Raw genomic sequence first — 23,271 nt, 5'->3', positions numbered from 1 at the left:
GCACCTCCTCCCAACAGCACAAGGCACCCGTGGGCTTCAAATCAAGTTTAATAAATAAAACAGCAAGGGATTCAAGGCAGTTATCACTTCACAGTGTGGTCCTTGGTGGGGTGAGGGAAGGTCGAGGCCAACTCTGCAGACGGGCTCGAGCCAAAACCCTCTCCTGGTGACACCCGGGGGTTGGGGAGCACTGCCCTGGCCCCATGGAGGACCCCACTCCAATTTGTAAACAGAAACATAAATAAAATGAGGAAAGCTGGGAAAGAGAAGGACCGGGCCCCCAAACCATCTTGCTGGGGAGCTTCAACAGAAATATGACCCACGGGGTCAGGGGAACGGACTGGAGCCAGCCCCCTCGGTGCCTTGGTACCAAGGGGACGGGGGGGGGTGGGGGGTCACCTGTCCCCTCGACCCCACCCCCAGGCTACTCCTGGCTGGAGAGAGGGGGTAGGCAGGTGTGGGGTAAAGTGCGGCTTTTCCTGACGAGGAGAGCAGGGTGGAGGTCGAGGGTGGGCGGGGCCGACATCGAGGTATATGGCTCTGTGCCCCAAGGGGTTTGGCACCGAGTAGCAGCTGCCCACGACCCCCGAGCTGGGGCAGCCTGAGGCCCTGCCAGGTGCAGGGAGACAGAGCCAAGCGGAGGGCCGAGGGCGCCCCGGGCGGAGGCTGCTGGTGGGGCAGCATCCCGCCCCATCTCCCACCTCCCCGATGGGGCAGGGACACCTTCCTCTGCTGGCTAGACGGGGCCGGGCCCTCTGCATCCAGCTGCCTGGCGGGTCCTGCGGTGGGGGCAGCGGCCTGGACAGCACGAACAGTGGTGCTGGGCACTGAGAGCGCCAGTCTGTGTGTCAGGAGGGCAGGGCAGCGTCCCAGCCACCGCTCACCCCCGTCCTTGACGCGTTCTGAAGCAGAGGCGGCGTGACCCGGGACCCACAAGGAGGGGAGGGGTCGGGAAGACTGGCAGAGGCAGGCCCCGCGGTGGCCCCGCGTCCTGTCCGGGCCACACGTGCCGCCCGCGGCCAGAGCTCAACACGTCATCACGTTACAGCTGCAGGGGAGAGACCGAGAGAGGGTGAGGGTCAGTCCAGTCCCACTGAAGGCACGGCCTCGGCGCCGTGGGCTGAAACCGTGGCTCCCGACCTTGCCGCCCCCAGCAGACCGTGTTTTCACTCGTGCTGGCTGACAGGCTCCCCAAGGCAGCACTGTCCTTGGCGCCTGGGGAGGGCTGGTGGCCGGGGCAGGGGTGGGAGGAGCCTGGCACTGGCCCCGTTTGTACCTTTTTGGGTTTTGAACCATATGAGTGTATTACCTAGTCAAAAAAATAAATAAGCCAAATTAAAAGTAGAGAATAAAAGTAAAGAAACCAACAGAGCCTGCTCCACATGGCCATGCCATCCTCGGGCCCTCGGGGGCACATCCCTCCCCTCTCCAAAGCTCAGCCTAAGGCTGGGGGACACTCCAGCTGGGCATGGGGACCCGGGGCAGGGGCCGCACTCACTGTGACAGGGGCTCCGAGTGCAGCCCGGGGGCTGGGCACGCTGGGTGGGCGGCCAGGAAGGGATTCACGTCCCCAATGCCGATGAGTCCAAACTCAGTGACCGACAAGGCCACCTGTGCTGGGGCCACAGCCTCCTCAGACTCTCCATTCATATCCACGTGGCTAGAGATGAGGGGCAGCTCCTCGGGGAGGGCCCCCGGCAGGGCCAAGTCCACAGCCAATCTCGGGCTGGTGCTGGGCTCCGGAGTGGCTGTGGCCGGGGGGTAGAAGGCTGGTTCGGCCAGGGCTGGGGGCCGCCTGGGCAGGGGCACAGCTGGGGGCGTGTCCAGCTGCTGAAACGGACAAGGCCCTGGCTCCGAGGACGGGAGGCTGTCGGAGCTCTCCCCAGGCTCACCGAGACTGCCGGCCGCGCTGTCTACGCTCAGCGGCTCTGCGGGGGAGAACACAGCTGAGGCCGGGCCCCCGGTGGCACCCCACACCAGCCCTCCTGGGACCCAGAGCCATCCTGGCTCACGTGCACTCAGTTAAAATCACACTTATGCCTCCTACAACCTGTGCAGGGCTCCTGCCCAATCTTTGCAGGGCCCAGCAAAGCCTGAGGACCCCTCTGCAAAAAGGCGTTTTCACGCAAAGACAGAAAATACATACAGACACAGAGGAAACCGGTCGTACTGAAACTGTGTGCCTGGGCTAACAGTCCTGCCCTGGGAGGTACTGACCCCCATTTTTTAAACCAGATCAGAGCGAAACAGGTTCAAAGGAAAACGCGTGGATGCCAAGTACAGCTAAACATGGAATTTGAGAACCCTTTGTGCACAGGTTCATGACGAGCAGTCCCGGGGGCTAGGCAGATGTGGTCCCCCTTTCAGACAAACCATGGAACGTGCCAGATTCAGGAACGAGGGACGATCTAAAGCCCACGGGACCACAGGCTCCCAGAACCAAGGTCCCCACCGTTATCTCTGTGGCCTCTGTCAGAAACTCAGTCCTGAGCCAGACCCGGTCTTGCTCTTGTGTGGCCCTAAGCCCAGGATGCCAGAGAGGCTTGGACACCCATCTGACCTCCCACATGGCACCTGGGGCCTGCAGAGGGGCCCCCACTTCAGGCCGTGGGGCACAAAGTTCCCCTCCACGTAACAAGTCCCCACGGTCACTCGTGCGTGTGGCTGCCCACGTATGGTAACGTACTGGGGTAGATGGGCACTGGCTGGCTCCCCGAGCCCAGCCCTGAGAGCTCCTGGGGCCCGTGTCAGGGCACCAGTGAGGAGGGGGCTCCCCCAAGAGCAGGGACCCACCCCGTATTCTCACCTGTGTGCATCCGTGCCAGGGGGTCCTGCTCAGAGCCCAGGCTGTCGGTAGCAGGGGGCAGAGGCGGTGAGGGGTGGGGGCGGCCATCAGGGTCACTGCTGTCCAGGTCCTGGTCTACATCCCTGTGGGGGGGGCATACGGTGAGGGGCTGTGGGAGACACAGCCTCAGGTGGGAGGTGTCCGCCTGGGATGCCCACCCCCGGCACGCACGTGGCTCCAGACGGGCCGTATTTCCTCCGGCCCAGCCTCGTCTGCTGGGAGAAGTAGTCGTAGCGCTCGGACTTCTTCCACAGGTAGTAGTACTCCACACATTCGCCCACGGACCGCGTGCGTACCTGCGAGCGAGCCCAGCGGTCACCGTGGCCCCCAGACCCCACTGTCCTCACCTGCCAGCCCCTTCTGCCTCCAGAACAGCAGGGACAGGTCCTGGCCCCTGCCGCTCCTGGACAAAGCAAGACTCTGCCTGCAGCCCCCATCGCCTGCTTCCAACCCGCCCCCGGGGGGCATCCCCTCTCCTGAAGCAGGACGGCGCCCCATCCCACCACCTAACTGGTGTGGAGCCAGAACCCCATTACTCACCCCAGATCCACACATCCAGTGCCCACCTCCCTCGCTCCAGACCACTAGCTCCCAAAGGCAGCGGCATCCACCTTGTCGCCCAGCAGAGAGGGGGAGCAAAGGCGCTGGTACAGACACAGGGACGGAAGCCTGCTTTTCCCACCAAGTGCAAAGGGTCACGAACAGCAGGGAAGAGCTGCCCACGAGGGCAAACCAGACACCACTAAGGCACACGCCACGGGTTCGTGAACCCAGCTCAACACCACAACAGGGAGAAGCGAAAATAACTTTGTGTGTATGGTGTCCCGGGAAGGGAAGCACACAAATACGTCTGGCGGGGAGCTGGACCCTCCACTTACAAAACCTCTTGTGGGGAAGAAAAGTCACAGGAATGAAATGTACAACCCAGGGAACATGGTCAAGGAAGCGTAACAAGGTTACAGAGCAACAGAAAGCGACTATGTTACTGGGGTGAGCGCTGACTGACGCACAGAACTGTCCAACCCAAAACCAATACGATATCACGTGCCAACTATACTTGCGTTAGAAACAAATGTTTAAAAACCCTCTCTTGACAACACAGGGCATCTTCCCACTTTGGAGGACCAGCCCACGGCAAGCCCAGGGCTGTGCCTGCAGAGGGCAATGGCACCAGAGTCCACACCACTGTTGGCCAAGATGAGGGACCAGACACTGGTGCCCAGGACGAGTCTGGAAACCAGCAGGGACAGGGGCACACGTAGATGGTCTCATCTTCTCGGTGAGACCCCTTCGCACACCCATCTTGCCAGGGGATGAAGTCCTGTGCAATCTCCCTGGGGCCAGCTCCAGCAAAAACCAGAAGTGCCCGGAGAAGGCGGCCACAGCCGTAACCAGGGTGGGCAGGCACGTGGCTGACGGCACGCAAAGGGAACAACGGCACTGTGCCGACAGTGCCGTGCTTACGAAAGCGGCCTGGGCTGTGGTGAAAACGCAGTGAGCAGAGAGCTGCATCAGGCCACAGGGCACAGATGTGACCAGAGAATCAAGCACTGCCTGTCACAGCGCTGGGCATGGTCAGCTGAGCACCATCAGCCCCCTGACTCTCCACAGGCCCCTGGCCCCCAGCAGGCACCTCATTCACTCCAACCTCCCGGGAGAAGACGCCGAGGCCTGAATGCGAGCCTGGCCTCAGCCAGGCCCTTCTCTACTACATACGTCCCCATGAGCAGCGGGAAGGAGCCACACTAGTAGCCCTAGACAGAGGACAGCAGACTGGATGACGGGTGAGGTGGGGGAGCCACGGTGAGACGGAGCCACAGGCATGTGCCCAGGTAGATGTCCCCCAGGCTGCACACCAGAGGGGCCAAGGCTCTGCCAAGAGGTCAATCTGGGAGTCATGACACATGAAGCCACGGGCAGATGGCATCACCGAGAGATATGCAGGGACCAGCAGAGACCCAGGCCTGGGGGGGGGGGGGGGGGGGCAGGGGAACCTGGCACTCGGCTGTGCCCCCGGTCATGAGTTCATGAGTGTTTGCCGTGGGTGGGTCCTCTGAGGAAAGCAGAGACCCTCAGACCGCAAGGCAAGCGGCGGAGGGTGGAGTCCAGGCTGGGGGTGGGCACCACACCAACCAACAGGCTCTACTTCAAGGAACAGCAGGGCAGTACCGAGGAATCGCGAGCAGACAAGACTGCTAGAGTCCACCTCGAGGCAATGTCTCTCCCCAAACTGGAGCCTTCTCTTGGGGACCGGAAGGTGGCCCAGCAAACGTCAGCAGAGGAACCAGAGCAAGACATCAAGGGACATGTGGCAAGCCAGAGGCAGGCGACAGGGCTTCAGCCACGGCTCAGAGCGGCCCGCCCTGGGCCTGGTGAGTCTCAAGCTCGCTAGGGGGTGAAGGCGACGTGCCTGGGCTCCCAAGCCGCTCGCAGCCCCAAGGCGTAGCTGGTGGAGCCCCGGCGGGAGCAGGGCAGGCCACACCCTCACCTTGTTGGCCTGGATCAGGTGGAAGTTCTTCCCGTGCACTCGGAAGCCATGCTCAAAGTTCCTGCACTCCTCCTCGCTCCAAGCACAGAACCCATCTGCAAGCAGGAGGGAGGGCACAACGGCATCAGCAGTGCCCAGGACGTGACAATAGAGAGAGCGGGAAGACCTGGCGCTGCACGCTCACCTCGGATCACCTTCACGTTGAATCGCAGCCTCCGCAGAGCCTCCTCTGCGTTGAAATTGCATTTCACCAGCTCATAAAGTGCCTGGGGGGAAGCCACACTCACTCTTCCAACCTGCCCGCTTCATTGCCCCCCCCCCCCCCCCCCCGGACAACCCCCCGGGGTTTCACCACCCCCCCGGGGGGGGGGGGGGGGGACGGCATTCAGACCCCCACTGGGGCAGGGATACCGGGAGCGCTCACACCGCCACTGGGGTGGGGAATGTCAGGGACGTTCACACCGCCACCAGGGTGGGGATATCGGGAGCACTCACACCCCCATCAGGGTGGGGATACTGGGAGCACTCACACCACCACCGGGGTGGGGAATGTCAGGGACGTTCACACCCCCACCAGAGTGGGGGGACAACATCAGGGAGCACTCACACCCCCATCGGGGTGGGGATACCAGGAGCGCTCACACCCCCACCGGGGTGGGGAATGTCAGGGACGTTCACACCACCACCTGGGTGGGGGGGACGACATCAGGGGGCATTCAGACCACCATGGGGGTGGGGATACCGGGAGCGCTCACACCGCCACCGGGGTGGGGAATGTCAGGGACGTTCACACCGCCACCGGGGTAGGGATATCGGGGTGTTTATACCATCATATCCCCCTTGACAAGTTGTTTTTCATTTCAATTTGCCACCATCACACGACCACACTGGCGCACCTCCCAAACCCCCTCCCGCCCTTGCGTGGGCCCTGCCCTCTGACTCAGGGTGCTACAGCGCCACCGCCCTCTGCGCCCCCGTGGCAGCCCCACCTGCTCGCTGTCTTTCACCGTTTCTCCCTCCGGGAGCTGAGACCCAGCCATCTCGTGCCACCTGCGCTTCACTGCCCGGTACAGGAACTCCTCCACCTCCCTCTCAGGGAGGACGTTGGGGTCCCAAAGCAGCTGGTCGTCATTCTCATAGACTGTGGAGAAGGAGAGCCAGGGTCACATCACAGGCACGCGGCCTGCACCCACCTCCGGAGCTCACGCGCCCCTCTTCCAGCAGCCGCGTCAGAAGCACCTGTCAGGGCAGGCCATCTCAGCTCCTTCCAGGGGACTCCCCTGGTTCTTCCACAACGAAGACCATACACACAGATATCAAAAGATACTATTTCACGACCAGCTAGCGTTTACTCCAGAACGCGAGGCTGGTTTAACGTTTGAAGATCTATCGATATAAAGCATTACGTGAACAGGATGGAAAAAAAAACAACCATCTCAAGAGACTCAGAAAAAATACTTGACGTGAGTCCAACTCGTTCACAGTAAAAACTGTCAGCTACTAACAGGAGGGAACTTTCTCCTCTACAAATAAAATTATGTTTGTTTATTTATTTATTTTTTGAGAGAGCATGAGTGCAAGTGAGGAAGGGCAGAGAGGGAGGAGGGAGAGAATCCCAAGCAGGCTCCAGGCTCTACACTGTCAGCACAGAGCGCAACACAGGGCTCGAACTCATGAACCATGAGATCACGACCCGAGCTGAAACCAAGAGCTGGACATATAACCGACTGAGCCCCACAGGCGCCTTATCCAATACAGAGCACCTACAGAAGCTTAGAGCCAACAGCATACTAAAGGGGTTACTGAACACTTCCCCCAACTTTGGGAACAAGAGAAAAACGTCCTCTATCACCTCTAGATCCTAGAGGAAAAACCAGCACAACAAAGCAAGGAAAAAAATATAAAAATACAAAGATCGCGAAGAAAGAAAGCCATCGCAAGTTATGCCACTGAATACCTAAGAAAACACAAAAGAACCTACAAAACATTAAAGTTGGTAAATGAGCTTAGCAAAGTCACTCCGTACAAGATCAACTAAAACAAACTGCACTTCTACTAACAGAAATCAAGTACAGATGAAACTTCTGAAAACCTCTCGTAAAGCAGCACAAATAGGAGCACAAAGTATGCACAGGACTGCTGCAAAACCACGGCTGGCCCCGCTGGGGTTCGAGAGGGAACCACACGTGTGGACGGCAAGTGTCAATACCACAAAGATCAATTCTGCACAAATTCATTTCAGGGTCCAGGGCACCTCTGATCACAATCCTGGCAGGCATCTTGAGGCAGCTGACAAGCTGTGCACAACTTGTGTGGACAACAAGGCTCCAGAGGGTGGAGGCCTGGCGTCGTCTCCCACTTCCTCTGAGCAGCAACAGTAAGACAGCGTGCTGATGGCCAGGGTCCCGCTAGAGAGACCGGCAGGGCAGCAGTGGACCATTCCAGAAGCGGTGCTGGAGCAGCGGCACACCACATGGGTTAAAGCAGTCCTGACCCACACCTCCAACCACACCCTGGACATGAAGCCAAACCTCGGCTTTCTGTGCAGCAGGGAAACAAAGCAGAACGTCTTGCACAGAAACTTCTCACTGGCACACACACTGTGGGCAGAGTGAAAGCTTGGCCGCTGCCTCCCGGGAGGGACCGTGGCGGCACATGCGGCAGATGACAGACTCGTACCCGGAGCGCAGGAGGGACTGCCACAAATGAGAGAGAGAGGCACACCGGTTTGAAAGAGGGGAAAAGCCTTGAGCAGGTGCCTCACAACAGACGCAACGGCCAGTAAACGTGTTTGCCCTCAGAGAAACGCCAATTACAGCCACAAAGAGACGCCCCTCCACACCCGCTAGGAGGGCTCCAGTCAACATCACATTGTCACGTGTGCACGGGGACGCGGAACGTCGCCGGAGGGGCCCCTGACAAGGGTCTCCTGACCAAAACATGAGCCGACAGTGCAGCTCCCAGCCATCTGTCCGGGAAGAGAGAGACACACACGTACACGTTCGCGGCCACACGTGCCAGCCGTAGCTATCGACCAACAATAGAAGAGATGGGCCATGCGGTCCGTCCACACAAGGAAACAGGGCACAGCGCAATCGAGGTTCTTCTCGGGTGCAGCACAAAGGGAGATGCCAGCTCCCAGCCCCTCGGGGTCAAGGGCCGGCTTGCAGGAGAGGAAAAGGCCCGAAGCCCAGACGCTACTGAGGCTGCGGTTCCAGACTGGGGTCCACCCGTCCTCAAGACCCTCCAAGGGTGTACCTAAGGAGTGCGCACTGGTGCCTCTTTCTGGCGGACAGTCTCGGGTTCTCTCACAGACTGACCTCCACCTGACCTCCCTGTGACCCAGCCGACCTGAGCTTTCCCGGCCCCTCCTTTACCCAAACTGCTTATGGTGCAGCGACCATGTGCCACCAAGCCCACATCCCAGCCACCAGCCAGAGCCCCTGACATCTCCCCTGCCTGCCCCGTCTCTCCACCAATCTCAGCTGCTGAATCATCCTGGGAAAGACCCCTGGCCATGAGTGCCAGCCCCAGGCTCACAGGGGCTTTGGGGCCCGGAAAACAAGACTCAGGCCAATAGCCAGGTGACTTCACGTCCCATTTTCTTCACCTACAGCTGGAGGTGTCAACGCCTATCTGGAAACACAACAAGCCTCATCCCATGTTCTAGGGGGATCGGGGACAGACAGACATCAGGTCCGGAACGGCGAGCATCCTGAGCCTCACCCCATGTTCTAGGGGGAACAGTGCAAGGCACAGAGACCCTAGTCTCTGGAGAACACTTGGGACAAGGTCCAGACACATGAAGGGCCAAGCGGGGAAAGGTGTGCATGCCCAGAGAGACGAGGACAGTGACCTGGGCAGGGAGGAAAGGGGCAGAAGGGGTGAGCCGAGGGCAGCAGAGGGGTACCAGCTGCACAGGGTGGCAGGACCACACAGCACTAAGCTGGAAGGACAGTGAGCAGGACGGGGCGTCAACTGACCCACCCCTTCCTGCCCTGGCCTTGGCCCCAAGTGTCCTATAAGCTCAGGGTGGTGCAGGGGGCACCTGGCCTGAGCCTGGCCCCTCAGATCCCCCCACCAAGAAGGCATGCAGCAGGTTCGTTCCTGACTGGACTGGGGCTCTCCTCTCTTCTCCTCCCAGTAGCCCACACTCACCAGGCCCCACTTACTTTTCTCACCATGGCGGTCCAAGTGCAGGCTGCTGAGGTCAGCTTGGAACTGAGGCCCAACCATGATCTCCTGCAAAGGCAAAGGCCCAGGACACTCAGGGATGATGGGAGGCCAGGCCACAAGGTGATGACATGGGCCCCTGGGTGGCTGCCTAGAGCCCAGGGCTCATCTGTGCAATCTGCCCACAGATACCAAGTCCTGTGATCTTGAGCGCAAGAGGCAGAGGTGGATGTGTGTGCGTGTGAGTGACTCTGTCTACATCCACTTATCCATCTCTCTGCTATAGCTGTCATGTGGCCGGGGCGGGAGGCTCAAAGACCCAAGGGTTCTGAGGTCCAGTCTGAAGGCCCCAGAAGGACCTCCAGGACAGGACCTTGGGCCACATCACAGGGACAGGACTCCGGGGACAGGTCCTCAGGCCACATGATGGGGACAAGAGCAGCAGGTGTGAGTCTCAGTCCCCAACAGCACGGTCAGGCCGCAGCCCAGCTCCCCTCTCAGAAACCACGTGCTCAGCCTTGCCCCCAAGGGGCACAGATCCAGGTTCAAGGCACCGCTGGGTCAGAGCCACTCACCTTCTTACACTTGTTGGCAGGAAGAGGGTCCTCCTCTGTGTCGGACGAGGTGGAGGAGCCAGGCTCTTTGTCTCCGTCAGCCAGGAAGCAGGCTTTGGGGAAAGGGGAACAGCTGAGTCGCGCCCACGGCAGTCTGAGTGGCCTAACTGGCTAGTGGGCCCTGGAGGGCCACTGCCTGCACTTCCCCCTGACTCTCCATCCACCTGACCCCACACTTTGCCCTTCCAGAAAAGGAGCCTGACCCTGGACAGGCGATGGGTGTGAGATGGGCACAGGGCACAGGACAGGGGACTCAGGAGGTACCTCACACTGCCAGGCCTCACAGGCAGGCAGAGTCGAGGGGACAGGCTGTCAGCTACAAGAACCCACACAGTCCCTCCTCATGTAAACCAAAGCCATTCGTGTCAGCTCACAGGCCAAGGCAAGGAGACAGGAGCCCCTGAGGAGCTCAGACTGAGATCGGGACACATCCAGGTGCAACAGACATCCGTGCACAAGTCCTCGATCCCCAGCATCCCGGGGCCCCTTCCCCTGCATCACCAGAGCTGTGCGTGGCCCGCCCCCAAGGACAGTGCAGGAGCGGGCGGGACACCTACGTCCACTCCGGTTAGGAAACAGATCGGAGGCCGCATGGGAGGTCACGGACGGGGTAAGGTCATCAGCCGAGGACTGTGTCTCTTCCTCTTCTTCCCCTGAAAGCAAATCCTTCGCTATTTGTTCCTTTTAACAAGAAAGCAAAGAACGTTTTTGTGGTTTGTTTCAACAACCTCGAGACGACACTTAGTAACAAGCGACCGCGCTAACTCAGTGACTACCAGCAGCAGCCTCACGCTGGAAACGCCCCGAGAGCCTCACGCTGGAAACGCCCCGAGAGCGCCCGTGGGTGGTTCCTTCCGCTCTGAAGATGAAGGGACCAGGCACAAGGACAGGCCGGCAAGGGGACCACTCCTTACACCCAGGGTCAGCAGAGCCCCTCCCTCCTGACACCTGCCCCAGAGGGCCCGGCCCAAGGGCATTTCTCCACACCAGTCTCCACTCGGCCCCTTCTCTAGCCCCTGCCCGTGGCCACCTGAGCCATGGGTGGGAAGCCACAGCCACTGAATCAGCTCTGACTCTGGGGAGTGGGGCGGGGGAACAGACAGGGCTCTTGAAGCAGTAGGCCTGGCCTGATGCCGCGACAGCACATCTGTGAGTGCCAGGGCCTTCTCGCCTGTCCTCCCTGAACCCTGCTCCCAGTCCACTCACCTTGTCCAGGGTCATGTCAGGGAGATTGGCTGTGGTGTCACTGCCCTCGCTCTCCCGCTCCGAGATGGGGTCTGACGCTTCATAGCCATAGAGGGCAAGCAGTTCATCAAGGGGCATGTCGCTGCTCTGCAGGGGCCAGGGCTGAGTCAGGAGGCTGCTCGGGGCTCTGAGCCACGTTGGCCACCACAAGCAGAACCACCTCGTCACACTCACAGCAGCTAACTCCAGCCAGACCCCAGGCCCAGTCCTTCAACCAAAGACTCCCTTACGACCCCCAATAGATGCAGGGACAAGACACCTGTTCCCAGAGAAGTCAGCTATTTGCCCAAGGTCACCAGCCTTGAAGGGTGGGGCCAGGATTGGCCTCTCCATCCTCACGGCACTGCCCAGGCTTAACTCCAGCAATGCAAGGATGGCTCGATACCTGTAAATCTACCCTCACAACTTATGATGTCAATAAATCAGACGGGGAAAAACAAGACCATCTTAATAAACGTGAAAGAAACATCTGGGAAAATCCAACATCTGCTTCTGATTGAAAAAAACAAAACAACAACTACAACGACAACGAAAACTCAAGATGCTAAGTAGAGAGATGTCTGCCTCATCAATGTAACAGAGGTGCCGTGAGCCCTCAAGGGGTTGGTAACGAGCCACCAGAGCAACCCCATCCCATCTGAACAAGAAGGGAGGCTCAAGCCCACCGTAAGACACTACACGCCAATGCAACAGGACAAGAAACAGGAATGAGACATTTGATGACTGGGAAGGAAGAGACAAAACTACCACTGCCTTCCTCTCTAGTGCTGGTCGCTGTTCCTCACACCCACCTGTCTGCTCCTGAAGCCAGTGTTGTCCAGCCACACTGCACCCTGACCCTGCGGGTCACAGCCAGCCTCCAGCTCCCTGGACCTCCCTCTCATTCTCTCAAGATGCCTGCCTCCCCTGTACCCCAGTTCCTGCCCTGCCCTCACCCCGGGGGGCTCCAAGTCCACGTGGAAGAACACCCAACTTGTGCCCAGCCCCCTCCCAACTGACCCCGAGGTCCCCCTTCCACCCTCACAGGACCCCACTGACAGGGACATTCGTTACCTCCACCACAGTTTCCAACCGTGCATTTGTTGGGGGATTAACACAGTGGCCCAAAGACCCCCTGGGCTCCCGGGACCCTTTCTGGGGGTCCCAGAGGCACCGCAACTTTCACGGTAATAGGACGTGACTTCCGGCTCTCGCTGTGCTGGCGCTGGTGCCAAGGGAGCGAGCCAACGGTGGGGCACAGCACCCTCCGGTCGAGGCAGGAGCACAGGGTGTGCGAGCGGTTAGCGTGCGCACCTCCCACCACCCACTCAGCCGTAAACGTGCCATTCTCGCTCCAGAATATCCCGTACAAAATCACTGATTTCATCAACTCTCCCTCTGAGCAGCCGTGGTTCAATTTGCCGCGTGAGGAGACAGGAAGCACGCAGAGTGGCTGCCACACCCTGCAGTGAGGGTTTGTGCCGAAGCACCAGGGTCACAGCCGTGCCGGACGCACACCGTCCTGAGCTCGCCGCTGCACTCGTACCGGACGGCACGGCTGGCAGGTGACAGTGGTCTGGCCCGGCGCAGACGCCTTCGGACACGGGCCAAGTTGGCCGTTACATCCAAACAAACAACTATGTGCTACAAGGGTGAAACTCCGGTCCCCGAGGAAAAAATTAGAATTTTGGGAACTCTGGATCTGACAACGTGTGCCTGACAAATTCACGATCCTGTTAGGTAAGGTCATACAGAACGGCAGTGTTTCCACAATTACCTTGGATGTTATATTCTTTCCTAATCAGTTTTTTAAAAACCTAGATAAGGTATTCAACTAATAAATGGCCGACTTTAGTTTTTGGTTAGATTTGAGAAGTTTTAAATTCACGTTAAACTTTTGTTTTTTTCTTTGATGTTTATTTATTTATTTTTGAGAGAGACAGAGCATGAAAAGGAGAGGGACACACACAGAGAGAGAGAGAGAAAGAGAGAGAGAGAGAGAGAGAGAATCCCAAGCAGGCTCTAGCTGTGAGTGCAGAGCCCCAATGTGGGGCTCAAGCCCAGGAATCTTGAGATCGTGACCTGAGCCAAAGTCAACAGTCAGATGTTTAACCGACTGAGCCCCCCAGGTACCCATGTTTTCTTTTTTGTTTTGTTTTTAACTTTTTTATGTTTGTTTTTTTCAGAAAGAGACAGACAGAGTGTGAGCAGAGGAGGGACAGAGACAGAGGGAGACACAGAATCCGAAGCAGGCTCCAGGCTCCGAGCTATCAGCCCAGAGCCCGACGTGGGGCTCGAACTCATGAGCCGTGAGATCATGACCTGAGCCGAAGTCGGACGCTCAACCGACTGAGCCACCCAGGCAACCTCCGTGTTTTCTTTTCTGAAGAGAAGACCTGCCTTTGGTCTTAAGACCAAATTGGCACCGAGCGATACATAGCACCAAACTGCATAAAGTGCCCGCGATTATTACGTTAAAAGAAAAAAAATTCCCAATACTTGAAAGATGTTTGATGAGATCAGTGTAGATACTGAACAAACCAAATGTTCGTGTCTCGCCAAGATGCACATGCCAGACCCCAACTCTCAATGTGACTGCACGTGGAGATGAGCCTTTACACAAGGAATTACGGGGAAATGAGTCGTGAGGATGGGGCCCTGACCCAAGAGGGTCAGGTCCTCAAGAGAACGGGCCCCAGACAGCCGCCCTCGCTCCGACACGAGCACAAGGACACAGCGAGACGGCAAGGAACCGGAAGTCAGGATGAGGGCCCTCGGCAGAAACCACCATGCCTGAGCCTGGCTGCGGCCTTCTGGCCTCCACGATTATGACAGAAATAAATCTCTTGTGCGGAAGCCCCCGGGGTGTCTCGGATCCTGTGGTGCACAGGCTGCAAACACCTCACGATGAGGAGGATAAAGAGCCACCGCAAGGTCACCACCAACAGGTCCTGACACAACCAAGCACGGAATGTCACAGGGCATGTGGCAGAAGCCCCTCTGCAATCCCCTTTACAGAACCACCACTGACTGACTCTGGGGGCAGCGTCCAGGAATGTCCACCACGATCTGGGAAGGCGCTCCCCTCTTCCAAGAACAGACGTGTATGAAGCTAGGTTTACACTCCAACCAAGAGAACAGATCACTGCTCATCAACATCTGCCTTCAAGACAGTAGCTGGGCTCTCGGATCCGCTTCTGCATTTACAGAAACACAAAGCGGTTCCACTCTTCTCCCCAACTTGCTTTAGTTGGGGAAAAGCTGTTTTTTCATTTTCACAAAAATACGCTATTTCTATTAACAATGGATTTACTGCATAACCCGCACAAAACCCCTTGAGATCCTCCAACGTTTGAAGGCCACAGAGGGGGTTCTGAGGCCAAAAAAAGTCTGACGACAGTGGGTTTTGTGCCTAGAACCCTAAAGCCCCAGAGGCACGACCGGGTCTGGCCCGGCCCCCACCATCTCAGCTCCTAGCACAGTGCCTGGCGCTTTGCAAACAGATGTGCACACAGCACTTGTCCCTGTGAAATCTGAGTTTCAAGACTAATTCAGCAAATGAAGAAACCGTGACCTTGCCCGGGGGCTCCCCCTACACAGGGGCACAGGGGACGAGCTCAGCCAAGCACCTGGGAGATGAAGTCCTTCTCCAACTCTCCCTCCGGCTTCCCTGGGTCTCCTGCAGCCTGGTCGCACTCCTGCCGAATGCCGTAGTTCTGTGACAGGATCTCAACAAGGTTGAACTGATGGTCTGCAGAGCCCATGGACACCACTGTGGAGGAGACACCCGCCTGCGTGAGCTCCCCACCCCTCACCCCACGCACACCAGCCATCGTGCAAGGCTGAGGACGGCTGGGGTAGGACGCAACAGTGGCCCGCTGTCACCTGGGACAAAGCCCACAGCCTGCAGGTATGTGCACGTGTGGGTACATGCATACACGTGCAGAAGGCTGTGTGTGTGTGCGTGTGTGTGTGTGTGTGCGTGCACGTGCGTGCACGTTCAACGCGTGTGCACACCAGTGGCCAGCATGGTCAGTCTACCACGTGGGAACTCCCAACAGAACGACCCCTGAGAGAAGAAGACACCTGGCTAACTGGACACACGGATTCTGGACATTTGGGGGGGATGTGTTCTCCTGGGCGCTTGCTTGGTCCCCCAACCACAGACACCGGTGAGGGTGTGGGCAGGAGCCCACACACTGGGAAGAAATGAGCACCAGGCGAGCGAGGGCAGGAAGAGCGGAAGGCCTGGCGGGGCCCTCAACTCCGGAAACGCACAGGTGACTGCGCACCCACGAGGGCCTGCGGGGCCGGCACGGTGCGGGCAGGACGCCCGCAGGACACACGCAGCAGGCCCGTCCAAGGCCAGTCCTTTCTGCTGCCTCGGCAGAGCAACACCAGTGCCACCCGCACAGGCCAATGTGTGGTGCACGTCACCAGATTTCTGGTTTTCCCAGAAGAAGCAGGATGGGATCATTGCTCTCTCTCTCCCCATTCTGGTCTTCAGTAAGTCAAATTTAAAGAAAACAAACACAAAAGGAAATGGCTAGAGCTCAATCCCCCCAGGCCAGGGAGCGATGAAGGCTGAGGCTGGACGGGAAGGGGGCCAACAGCCAGCCTGGGAGGGGTGCACAGCACCCAGGAGCTCACCCACAGCAAAGCCCCCAGTTTTCCTGCGGCCAGCGGCTCCAGCCCGAGGCCTTGGCTAAGGTGCCTGCCAGGCCAGCGGGACATGCCAGGAGTAAGGCACTCTGGCCCTCTCCTGGGCAGCCCTGCCCGCACCAGAAAATGGGGAGAGCCCTGGCCACTCTGCCTACATACCTGTCCCTGGACCCTGGGAGCCAGCACACTGTGTCTGGCTCTGCCAGGCTGGGTGGGACTCTGTCTGTCACAACCACAAAGGCCCTGGTGGCCCTGGGCAGGAGGAAGGAAGGGGCAAGGAATGTACCTGCTGTTGTCTGCAAGCTGGGCTCCCCGGGGCACAGGCTGTGAGTGAGGCAGGAGGCCACGCGAGGGCTCTGCCTCTCCAGCGAGGAGGCCTGCGGAGAAAGAGAAGCAAGGTTAGCCCGGTGGGCCCAGGACCCGCTGGGGCACATCTCTGCATCCCGCCTGGGAGCAGGTTCAGGTCAGAGCCCAACTCCCCAGGCAGCCTCAGAAGTGGCCTCATATGGGAGGAATCTCAGCTGGCTTCTGTGCAGAAACTGACAGAGTCCAAAAATCACATGAGGAGGGGCAGACAGCGAGGGGGACACAGAATCTGAAGCAGGCTCCAGGCTCTGAACTGACAGCACAGAGCCCGACGCGGGGCTCGAACCCACGAACCATGAGATCATGACCTGAGCCAGAGTCGGACACTGAACCGACTGAGCCACCCAGGTGCCCCAAGACATAAAACTATGAAACTATAGAAGTCTTAGAGAAAAACACAGGAATACATCTTTTGTTACCCTGGACACAGGCCGTGGCTTCTTAGATAAGGCACCAAGAGTTAAACTACATGAACCAGATTTCATCTAAAGAAAAACTTTTCTGTTTGAAAGGCCATCACTGAAGAAGGCAATCCACAGAGCAGGGAGAGGCCTTCGAACCGTGCAGCTGAGAAAGGACTGTGTCGAGAACACACAAGGAACTCTTGCAACTTGTTAATGAAAAGATAACCCAATTTAAAAATGTGCAAAGCATCTGCACAGACATTTCTTCAAAGAGATACACAGACGGCCAATGAGCACATGAAGAAATGCTCATCAGAAGAAAGCAAATCACAGGCGGAAATGCAAAACGGAGCCAGCACTTTGGGGAGCAGCTGGCGTAGGAGTTCCACTGCTTGCTAGACACCTAGGGGTCAGAGTGTGTCACCCCAACGTGTGCCACTCTGGCGTGAGGGCTACTCTGGGACGAAGACACTGAGCAAGAACAGACACAGGACGACCTCTGTAAATCACTGTGCGGGTGCCTCCCCTCCCGAACCAGGAAGGGAGCAGGTTAGCACTGAAGATGACCGGGCACCCAGCTCACTGAACACACACACCTTACTAACTAGCCTGACCTTCTACTAGTTCCCTGCACATCCACCTTCCCACGACTTGTTGCCTGGACAGACTCAAAGTCCTCCTGTGTCGTAACAGTCCATACAAGTTTATCGTTCTTTTGTGCAGATGCTCTCAGAAGTCCAAGCCCTAGCCACCCCCTTGGGTTACTCATCTGACTTCTCCGGCACATGTGCTGCTGGGTTAATAAACTGTGTATGTTTCCCCTTTGTTCATCTGTCTCTTGACAGTCTAAGTCCCCACCTGAAAACCTAAGAGGGGAAGGGAAAGGGTTAAGCCCTGCTTCCCCTAAGACACCCAAGGGAGAAGAAACCACACATCTACACTAACACTTGCACATGAGCATTCGTGGCGAAACCATTCACGAGAGCCAAAGATGGAAAGAACACGAATGTCCATCCGCTGATGAACAGACAAACCAAAGCTGAAAAATGGAACGTCCCTTGGCCCCGAGCAGGAGCAAGGCGCCCACACCCGCCACCCCGCGGACGGACCCTGAACACACATCGCTCAGGGAGGGAACCAGACACAAGAGGCCACACAAGGTGTGAGTCCACGTGTGTGAACATCCAGAATAGGCCCATCCACGGACAGGAAGGGGGCTCGTGGGGGCCAGGGGTGAGGAAAGATCAGGGGTGATGGCTGATAGAGACAGGGTTTGCTTCAGGGGAGATGGAATGTTCTAGAGTTGACTGCCGATGGTCATACAACTCTGAACGTACTTAAAACCACTGAATTGTACACGTTAAAGTGAGCGAACTGTATACGAATTATACCTCCTTAAAGCCATCTGTACGTGCACGCACACACACACATACGACTGGAGTATTTAATAAAACTTTTAGAGCTTAGAACAGCAGTTTAGTAAGAATTTCCTCAGAGTCCTCAAGAAAACCTCAAGAGGTTGTGTAACCCTCCTCCTAAGAGAAACAAAGGGACTGAAGCTCAGAGAGATCGAGCCACATACCCTAGCTCACACAGCACATAAGGACAGCGACTACAAACTCCGACCGAGGCCCTTCAAAAACCTGGCAGCATAAATGAAGGAACAGCACAGCCAGGAGAGAGAGCTGGTAGGCAAAGCCAAGCCACAGGCACCGGAGCACAGCAGGCAGGGGCTCACAAGGACCGTGGTGCAGAAATGAGGGGCACAGGGCTGGTGGGCACGGGGCCCCAGCTTCTCCAGGAGGAAGTGTAGCATGGTACACGGCCTCTGCCGGGAGCACTGGGAGGTTCTGGGCTGGAGCAGGGAGTAGGGAGTTAGGGAGCCCGGTCGGGGCAGCAGAGGCAGCATAGACAGAGGGGAAAGGAGCCAGTGGGGTGGAGCTGAGACACGGCAGCGGGGGCTGGAAGCAGGCAGGGGACACAGAGCACCGTGGCCTGCGTGGCCTGCCACAGATGGCTTCACCTTCAGCCTGCACCCTAAGTGTCCTCTGAAATCACACGGACCCTCTCTAGGACCCTCCGCAGTGATGAGTTTCCAGCCTCCCTGGGCTCCCTCCCCCAGTGCAACTAGGCTGGCTTTCTGTCTCTTGCTACCAAGAGCTCTGATGGGCAGGCCGAGAGAGGCCAGCGTGTGGACGGCTCGGCTCCTTTTCCAGACAGAACGCTGCTCCCAGTCCAGACCTGAGGTGCAGGGTCTGAGAAGGATGTGGCCCTTATGTGACTTGCCCTCTGACAGAGGAGCTCAGGCAAAGGAGCAAAGACAAGTGTCTGGAAGGCTCCTTCCCACCACCACCCCCCCCCCCAAGGAGGGGGCAGGACTCTGAGCACCCTGCTCCCCACAGGGGACTCAGTGGCCTCAGATCCCCAAGTTCATTTCCAGAGGACTCCAAGTTCCTCAAAACTCACCAAGAAACACTGACTTTGTGGATTCTCTTCCCTCCCCCCGTCCCAACACCTGACCTCTCAGTGCAAGCCCTGGGGTTCCCAGGGGTTCTACTTCCTCTGTTCAGAACACTCTGGATGTCTCCATCAGAGTCAAAGCCCTCCACTCTGCCAAAATGGAAGAAGAAACAGGATGGGGAGTGGGTGGAGGGCATTCTGGGTAAAAAACAAGGAAAGGAGGGAGGAAGAAAAGGAACTCTAAAGACTTGATCACAGGGGAGTGGGCGACCCCAGCCTCGGGAAGGACAGGCATGGTCACCAGTCCTGACTCAGGGGACCCTGACTGCTCAGATGTAGAGGCCAGGGCAGCTCTTCTCCCGGGACAGCGTATGACTCCTCCCACAACTTCCAAGCAGAACCCACAATGATGCCGTGGCAGACTCCACTCTGCAAAATAGCTGCACCCACACATCCCGTCCCGCAAGCTCTTCTGGGACACTGACACGCCACCCCCTCCAGAAGTGGGATTCTGTGCCCCTTCCCTGGGGATCTGGATGGGCCTGGGACTTCAGGCAGGGTGGGGGACGGGGGCACACTCCATGTGACTTCCAAGGCTAGGTCTTAAAATGCAAGTCAGGTTCCATCTGGTACCTTCTGGTAAAGCCATTCAGCTGCCATGCTGTGAGGAAGCCCAAGCTACACAAAGGTCGTGTGTCCGTGTCCCAGACAACAGCCAACACCAACCACACGTGAGCAAGGAAGCTTGCCTCCATGGGGGTCGGCTCCAGCCCCGGCCACCAACCATTGCAACCGCCAAGAGCAACCCTGAGTGAAAACCTCCTGGCTGAGCCCAGCCAGCCCTCAGCACCACAAAAGACAGCAACGAAACAACTGTAATTTTAAATTGAATTTCAGGGGTTCCTGGGTGGCTCAGGTGGTTAAGCGTCTGGCTTCGGCTCAGGTCACGATCTCGTGGTCTGTGGGCTCGAGCCCTGCGTCGGGCTCTGTGCTGACAGCTCGGATCCTGGAGCTGATTCGGATTCTGTGTCTCCCTCTGTCTCTCTGCTCCTCACCCACTCACGCTCTGTCTCTCTCTCAAAAATAAATAAAAGATTTAAAAATTTTTTTTTCAATAAACAAACTGACTTTTTTTTTTTTCAACGTTTATTTATTTTTGGGACAGAGAGAGACAGAGCATGAACGGGGGAGGGGCAGAGAGAGGGAGACACAGAATCAGAAACAGGCTCCAGGCTCTGAGCCATCAGCCCAGAGCCTGACGCGGGGCTCGAACTCACGGACCGCGAGATCGTGACCTGGCTGAAGTCGGACGCTTAACCGACTGCGCCACCCAGGCACCCCAACAACTGACTTTCAAAGTGATTCCTTACACGGTGACAGCTACCCAGAACACCTTCCACCCACAGCCAGTTGCACTGCCTGGTTCCCCACTGACTGCTGGGGCGCCACCCTCCCCCAGCTGACCAACGCTTACTGAACACGTGCTCTGGGCCAGGTGCACCACAGTCCATCAACAAACAAGTTCTGCCCGTCTCCTCCCACACACGTCACCAGTCTAGCTGGGGACACGGACAGCAAACGAGTGGGAGTGGACATCCACAGGACTGAGGGGACACGATGGGGTTCTGGGACAACACCAGGGCAGCGGAGTCTCCCCAAGGGCATTACGCCGCAGGAGGGAATGGAAGGAGTGGGGGCGGGGGGAGGTGGTCTGTGAGGGTCACATCACTGGGGTGAGATCACAGGGAGGAGATGCACTTTACCCTAAGGACAAAGGAAAGGCGTGGAGGGTTTTAAGCACGAGACAAAGTGTACTTGGGTCTTTCAAAGACCGATATCCAGGAGGAAGACAGTGTGAAATGCTCCCATCTTTTCTCCTGATGCTGACAACCACTCCAGCAACTACACCAATCAGGCGGCTAATACCGATCAAGCACGTACCAGTAGCTTACAAACTGCCATCTGTACCGGTTAGACACAGCCGATTGCCAGCAGCTTCCTCGTGCCAGCCACGGAGCTGAGATCTTGGGAGAGCTCTCCACTGGAGGGTCTCATTTCAGAGATGAGGAAACCAAGGCTCTGAAACATTCAGTCACCTGCCCAAGGTCACACAGAACTAAGAGGTTCCAGCGCTGCAACAGGTCCCCTGGGCAGAGACTGGCTGTGGCTCACCGCTTCTGACATCTGCACACTTCTTGGCCCTTTACTGACAAGGCTCTCTCTGACCAGACTCTAAGGCCCTTCATTTAGGACAGGCACCATCAGGTTTGTGCTCACGGCCAGACGCTCGGGCCTTGCATCGAGCCAGGCACGTGGGGGATCTCACACAAAGACCTTTTCCTAGGAAACCAACTCAAATCCACTCAAATGCACCACTGCACACTGTCAACATGTGGGACGGGGACACCCTGGGCAGCGGGCTGCTGTGAGGGTCTAGGGCCTTCGCACCAGGCAAGGCAGCGTCAACAGCCAAACCCAACAGCTCCCAGGGGAGGCCAGCTGGGGAGTCTGCCCCGTCCATCCACAGCACACCTGCCAGGCCGAGAGTGCTGACCCAATGCGGGGCTGACCCAGCCCCTGAGCCGGGAGCACACACAGACCCAAAGACACTACCGCCACACCCCACTAGGCCACTGAGACACCTAGCTTTTCTGCCTTTGACTCCCAAGACCAGCTTCCCTAAATGCAAAGCAAGGAGAACTAAGAAACCTTCGGGTCCAGCCACCCCACACAACTGGCTGGTGAGGCCCCGCCTTGCACCCAGACACCCACACCACCTCTAGCGCAAACCAGGGCCTGTTGCTGCCCCTCAGAAGGTCACTGGTGGGAGAGAATGGCCATGTCCGCCCTGCACAGCACCTACCCACGTCGTGCCAGGACAGAGAACTCACCTTGGCCCCACAGCCATGCCGAGTATCCCACGACCCTGCTGCGCCTCACTGGGTGGACCCCTTCTCCTCTCTGGGTCTCGGGGAGGGGGGGGCGGGGCTACCCATTTGATGAGGGGTTGCGTGCTGAGTCTGACAACCGACTGCATCCCCAGACTAAAACGTCGCGCGCTGAGAGTCACATTACTGAGCCCTGGCAGCTGCAGTCTCCTTTAATCCTCAGTAGGGCCCCAAGAGCAGAGCAGTGCACCCAGTCTTATCCAACATTCCAAAGTTTAAAAAAGGCCCAAAAGTGAAAGTTTCCCGTCCCTGGTTTGACAGGACTTGAAACTACTTGCTGACTGTGTTTTCCCAAACGATCCCAGGCATTATCAGATCAGCCCTCACAGCTCCACACCCCACAAACCCTCAAATCGGAAAACCTCTGCATCGGAAAACACATCTGGCCCCAAGGACTTCGGGGAAGGGTTCGTGGGCCTGCTTCACGGCCCGAGACAGGAGGCTCCGAGAAGTAACTTGAAGCAGCCGGGCCAGGCTGGTCTGCCCGCCGGGGAGGCGGGGGCGGGGGGGAGCCCCGACGCCCTAGGCCCTCCCAGCGCACCCCGGTGCCGGCGCTACGCAGGGCGGGCCCTATGTCGGAGTTCGAGTCCCGTTCGGGACCCGGTGGGAGCGAATGCGCGGTGTCCAGCACGGAGGGGGGGGGAGGGGCTCACGAGCGGGCTGCGGTGCCCGGTCTCACCCGGGGTTCCGACGGGAGAGCGCGGCGCGCCACGACCGCGCGCCCGGAGAGCGCACTCCGCAAAGTTGGCCAACGCCGTGAGGGCAGGGCTGCGCGCCGCCGGGAGCCCCCGGGGGTCCAGGGCCTAGGAACGAGGAACCGGGCAGGAGGGTGGGGAGCGGGGTTGGGGGTCGAGTGCCGGGGAATCCCGGCCGGAGAGCAGGGCGCGTGCCCCCACCCCGCGTCTGCCCTCTCCCCGCAGGCCCGCCCCTCCCCTCCCCACTCCGCGCCCCCGCCCCCTGCCCGCACATGCGCACTGCACCCCGCGATGTGGCAGCCGACCGGGGGGGGGGGGGACAGAGCCGGGGGCGGCCGCCGACGGAGCTCCGCGCCCCTCGGGCCCCGACGGGCGCGGCGCCCCGAGCCCAG

General features: G+C 58.4%; 1 protein-coding gene across 3 annotated transcripts; it reads right to left on the bottom strand.

Annotated features, from left to right (window-relative positions):
* Positions 1-30: 30 nt before the first annotated feature.
* Positions 31-22,994, bottom strand: MIER2 (MIER family member 2). Of its 3 annotated transcripts, XM_040462579.1 has the most exons (14): positions 22,864-22,994; positions 16,293-16,383; positions 14,974-15,116; positions 11,327-11,452; positions 10,678-10,801; positions 10,082-10,173; positions 9,506-9,575; positions 6,323-6,474; positions 5,518-5,599; positions 5,334-5,428; positions 3,017-3,141; positions 2,807-2,928; positions 1,499-1,928; positions 31-1,048 (listed from the first exon to the last, which is right to left on the bottom strand). In XM_040462579.1, exons 3-14 carry the CDS (start codon positions 15,106-15,108, stop codon positions 1,027-1,029), a joined length of 1,575 nt encoding a protein of 524 aa, XP_040318513.1. In that variant the 5' UTR covers positions 15,109-15,116; positions 16,293-16,383; positions 22,864-22,994; the 3' UTR covers positions 31-1,026. The 3 variants fall into 3 exon arrangements, with proteins under 3 accessions (XP_040318513.1, XP_040318511.1, XP_040318510.1); XM_040462577.1 differs by lacking the exons at positions 14,974-15,116; positions 22,864-22,994 and having other exon boundaries at positions 31-1,309; XM_040462576.1 differs by lacking the exons at positions 14,974-15,116; positions 22,864-22,994.
* Positions 22,995-23,271: the final 277 nt, after the last annotated feature.

The sequence above is a fragment of the Herpailurus yagouaroundi genome, unplaced genomic scaffold (assembly GCF_014898765.1).
Source record: "Herpailurus yagouaroundi ecotype Mexico unplaced genomic scaffold, PumYag 348, whole genome shotgun sequence".
NCBI classification, from domain to species: domain Eukaryota; kingdom Metazoa; phylum Chordata; class Mammalia; order Carnivora; family Felidae; genus Herpailurus; species Herpailurus yagouaroundi.
This window is presented reverse-complemented; position numbering and strand designations above follow the sequence as displayed.

Coding starts and splice junctions, on each gene's coding strand:
- MIER2 (XM_040462579.1), bottom strand. CDS start 15,108: ATGGGCTCTGCAGACCATCAGTTCAACCTTGTTGAGATCCTGTCACAG. Junction 5,429..5,517: donor CAACGTGAAGGTGATCCGAG/GTGAGCGTGCAG, acceptor TCCTGCTTGCAG/ATGGGTTCTGTGCTTGGAGC. Junction 3,142..5,333: donor ACCTGATCCAGGCCAACAAG/GTGAGGGTGTGG, acceptor GCTCGCTCGCAG/GTACGCACGCGGTCCGTGGG.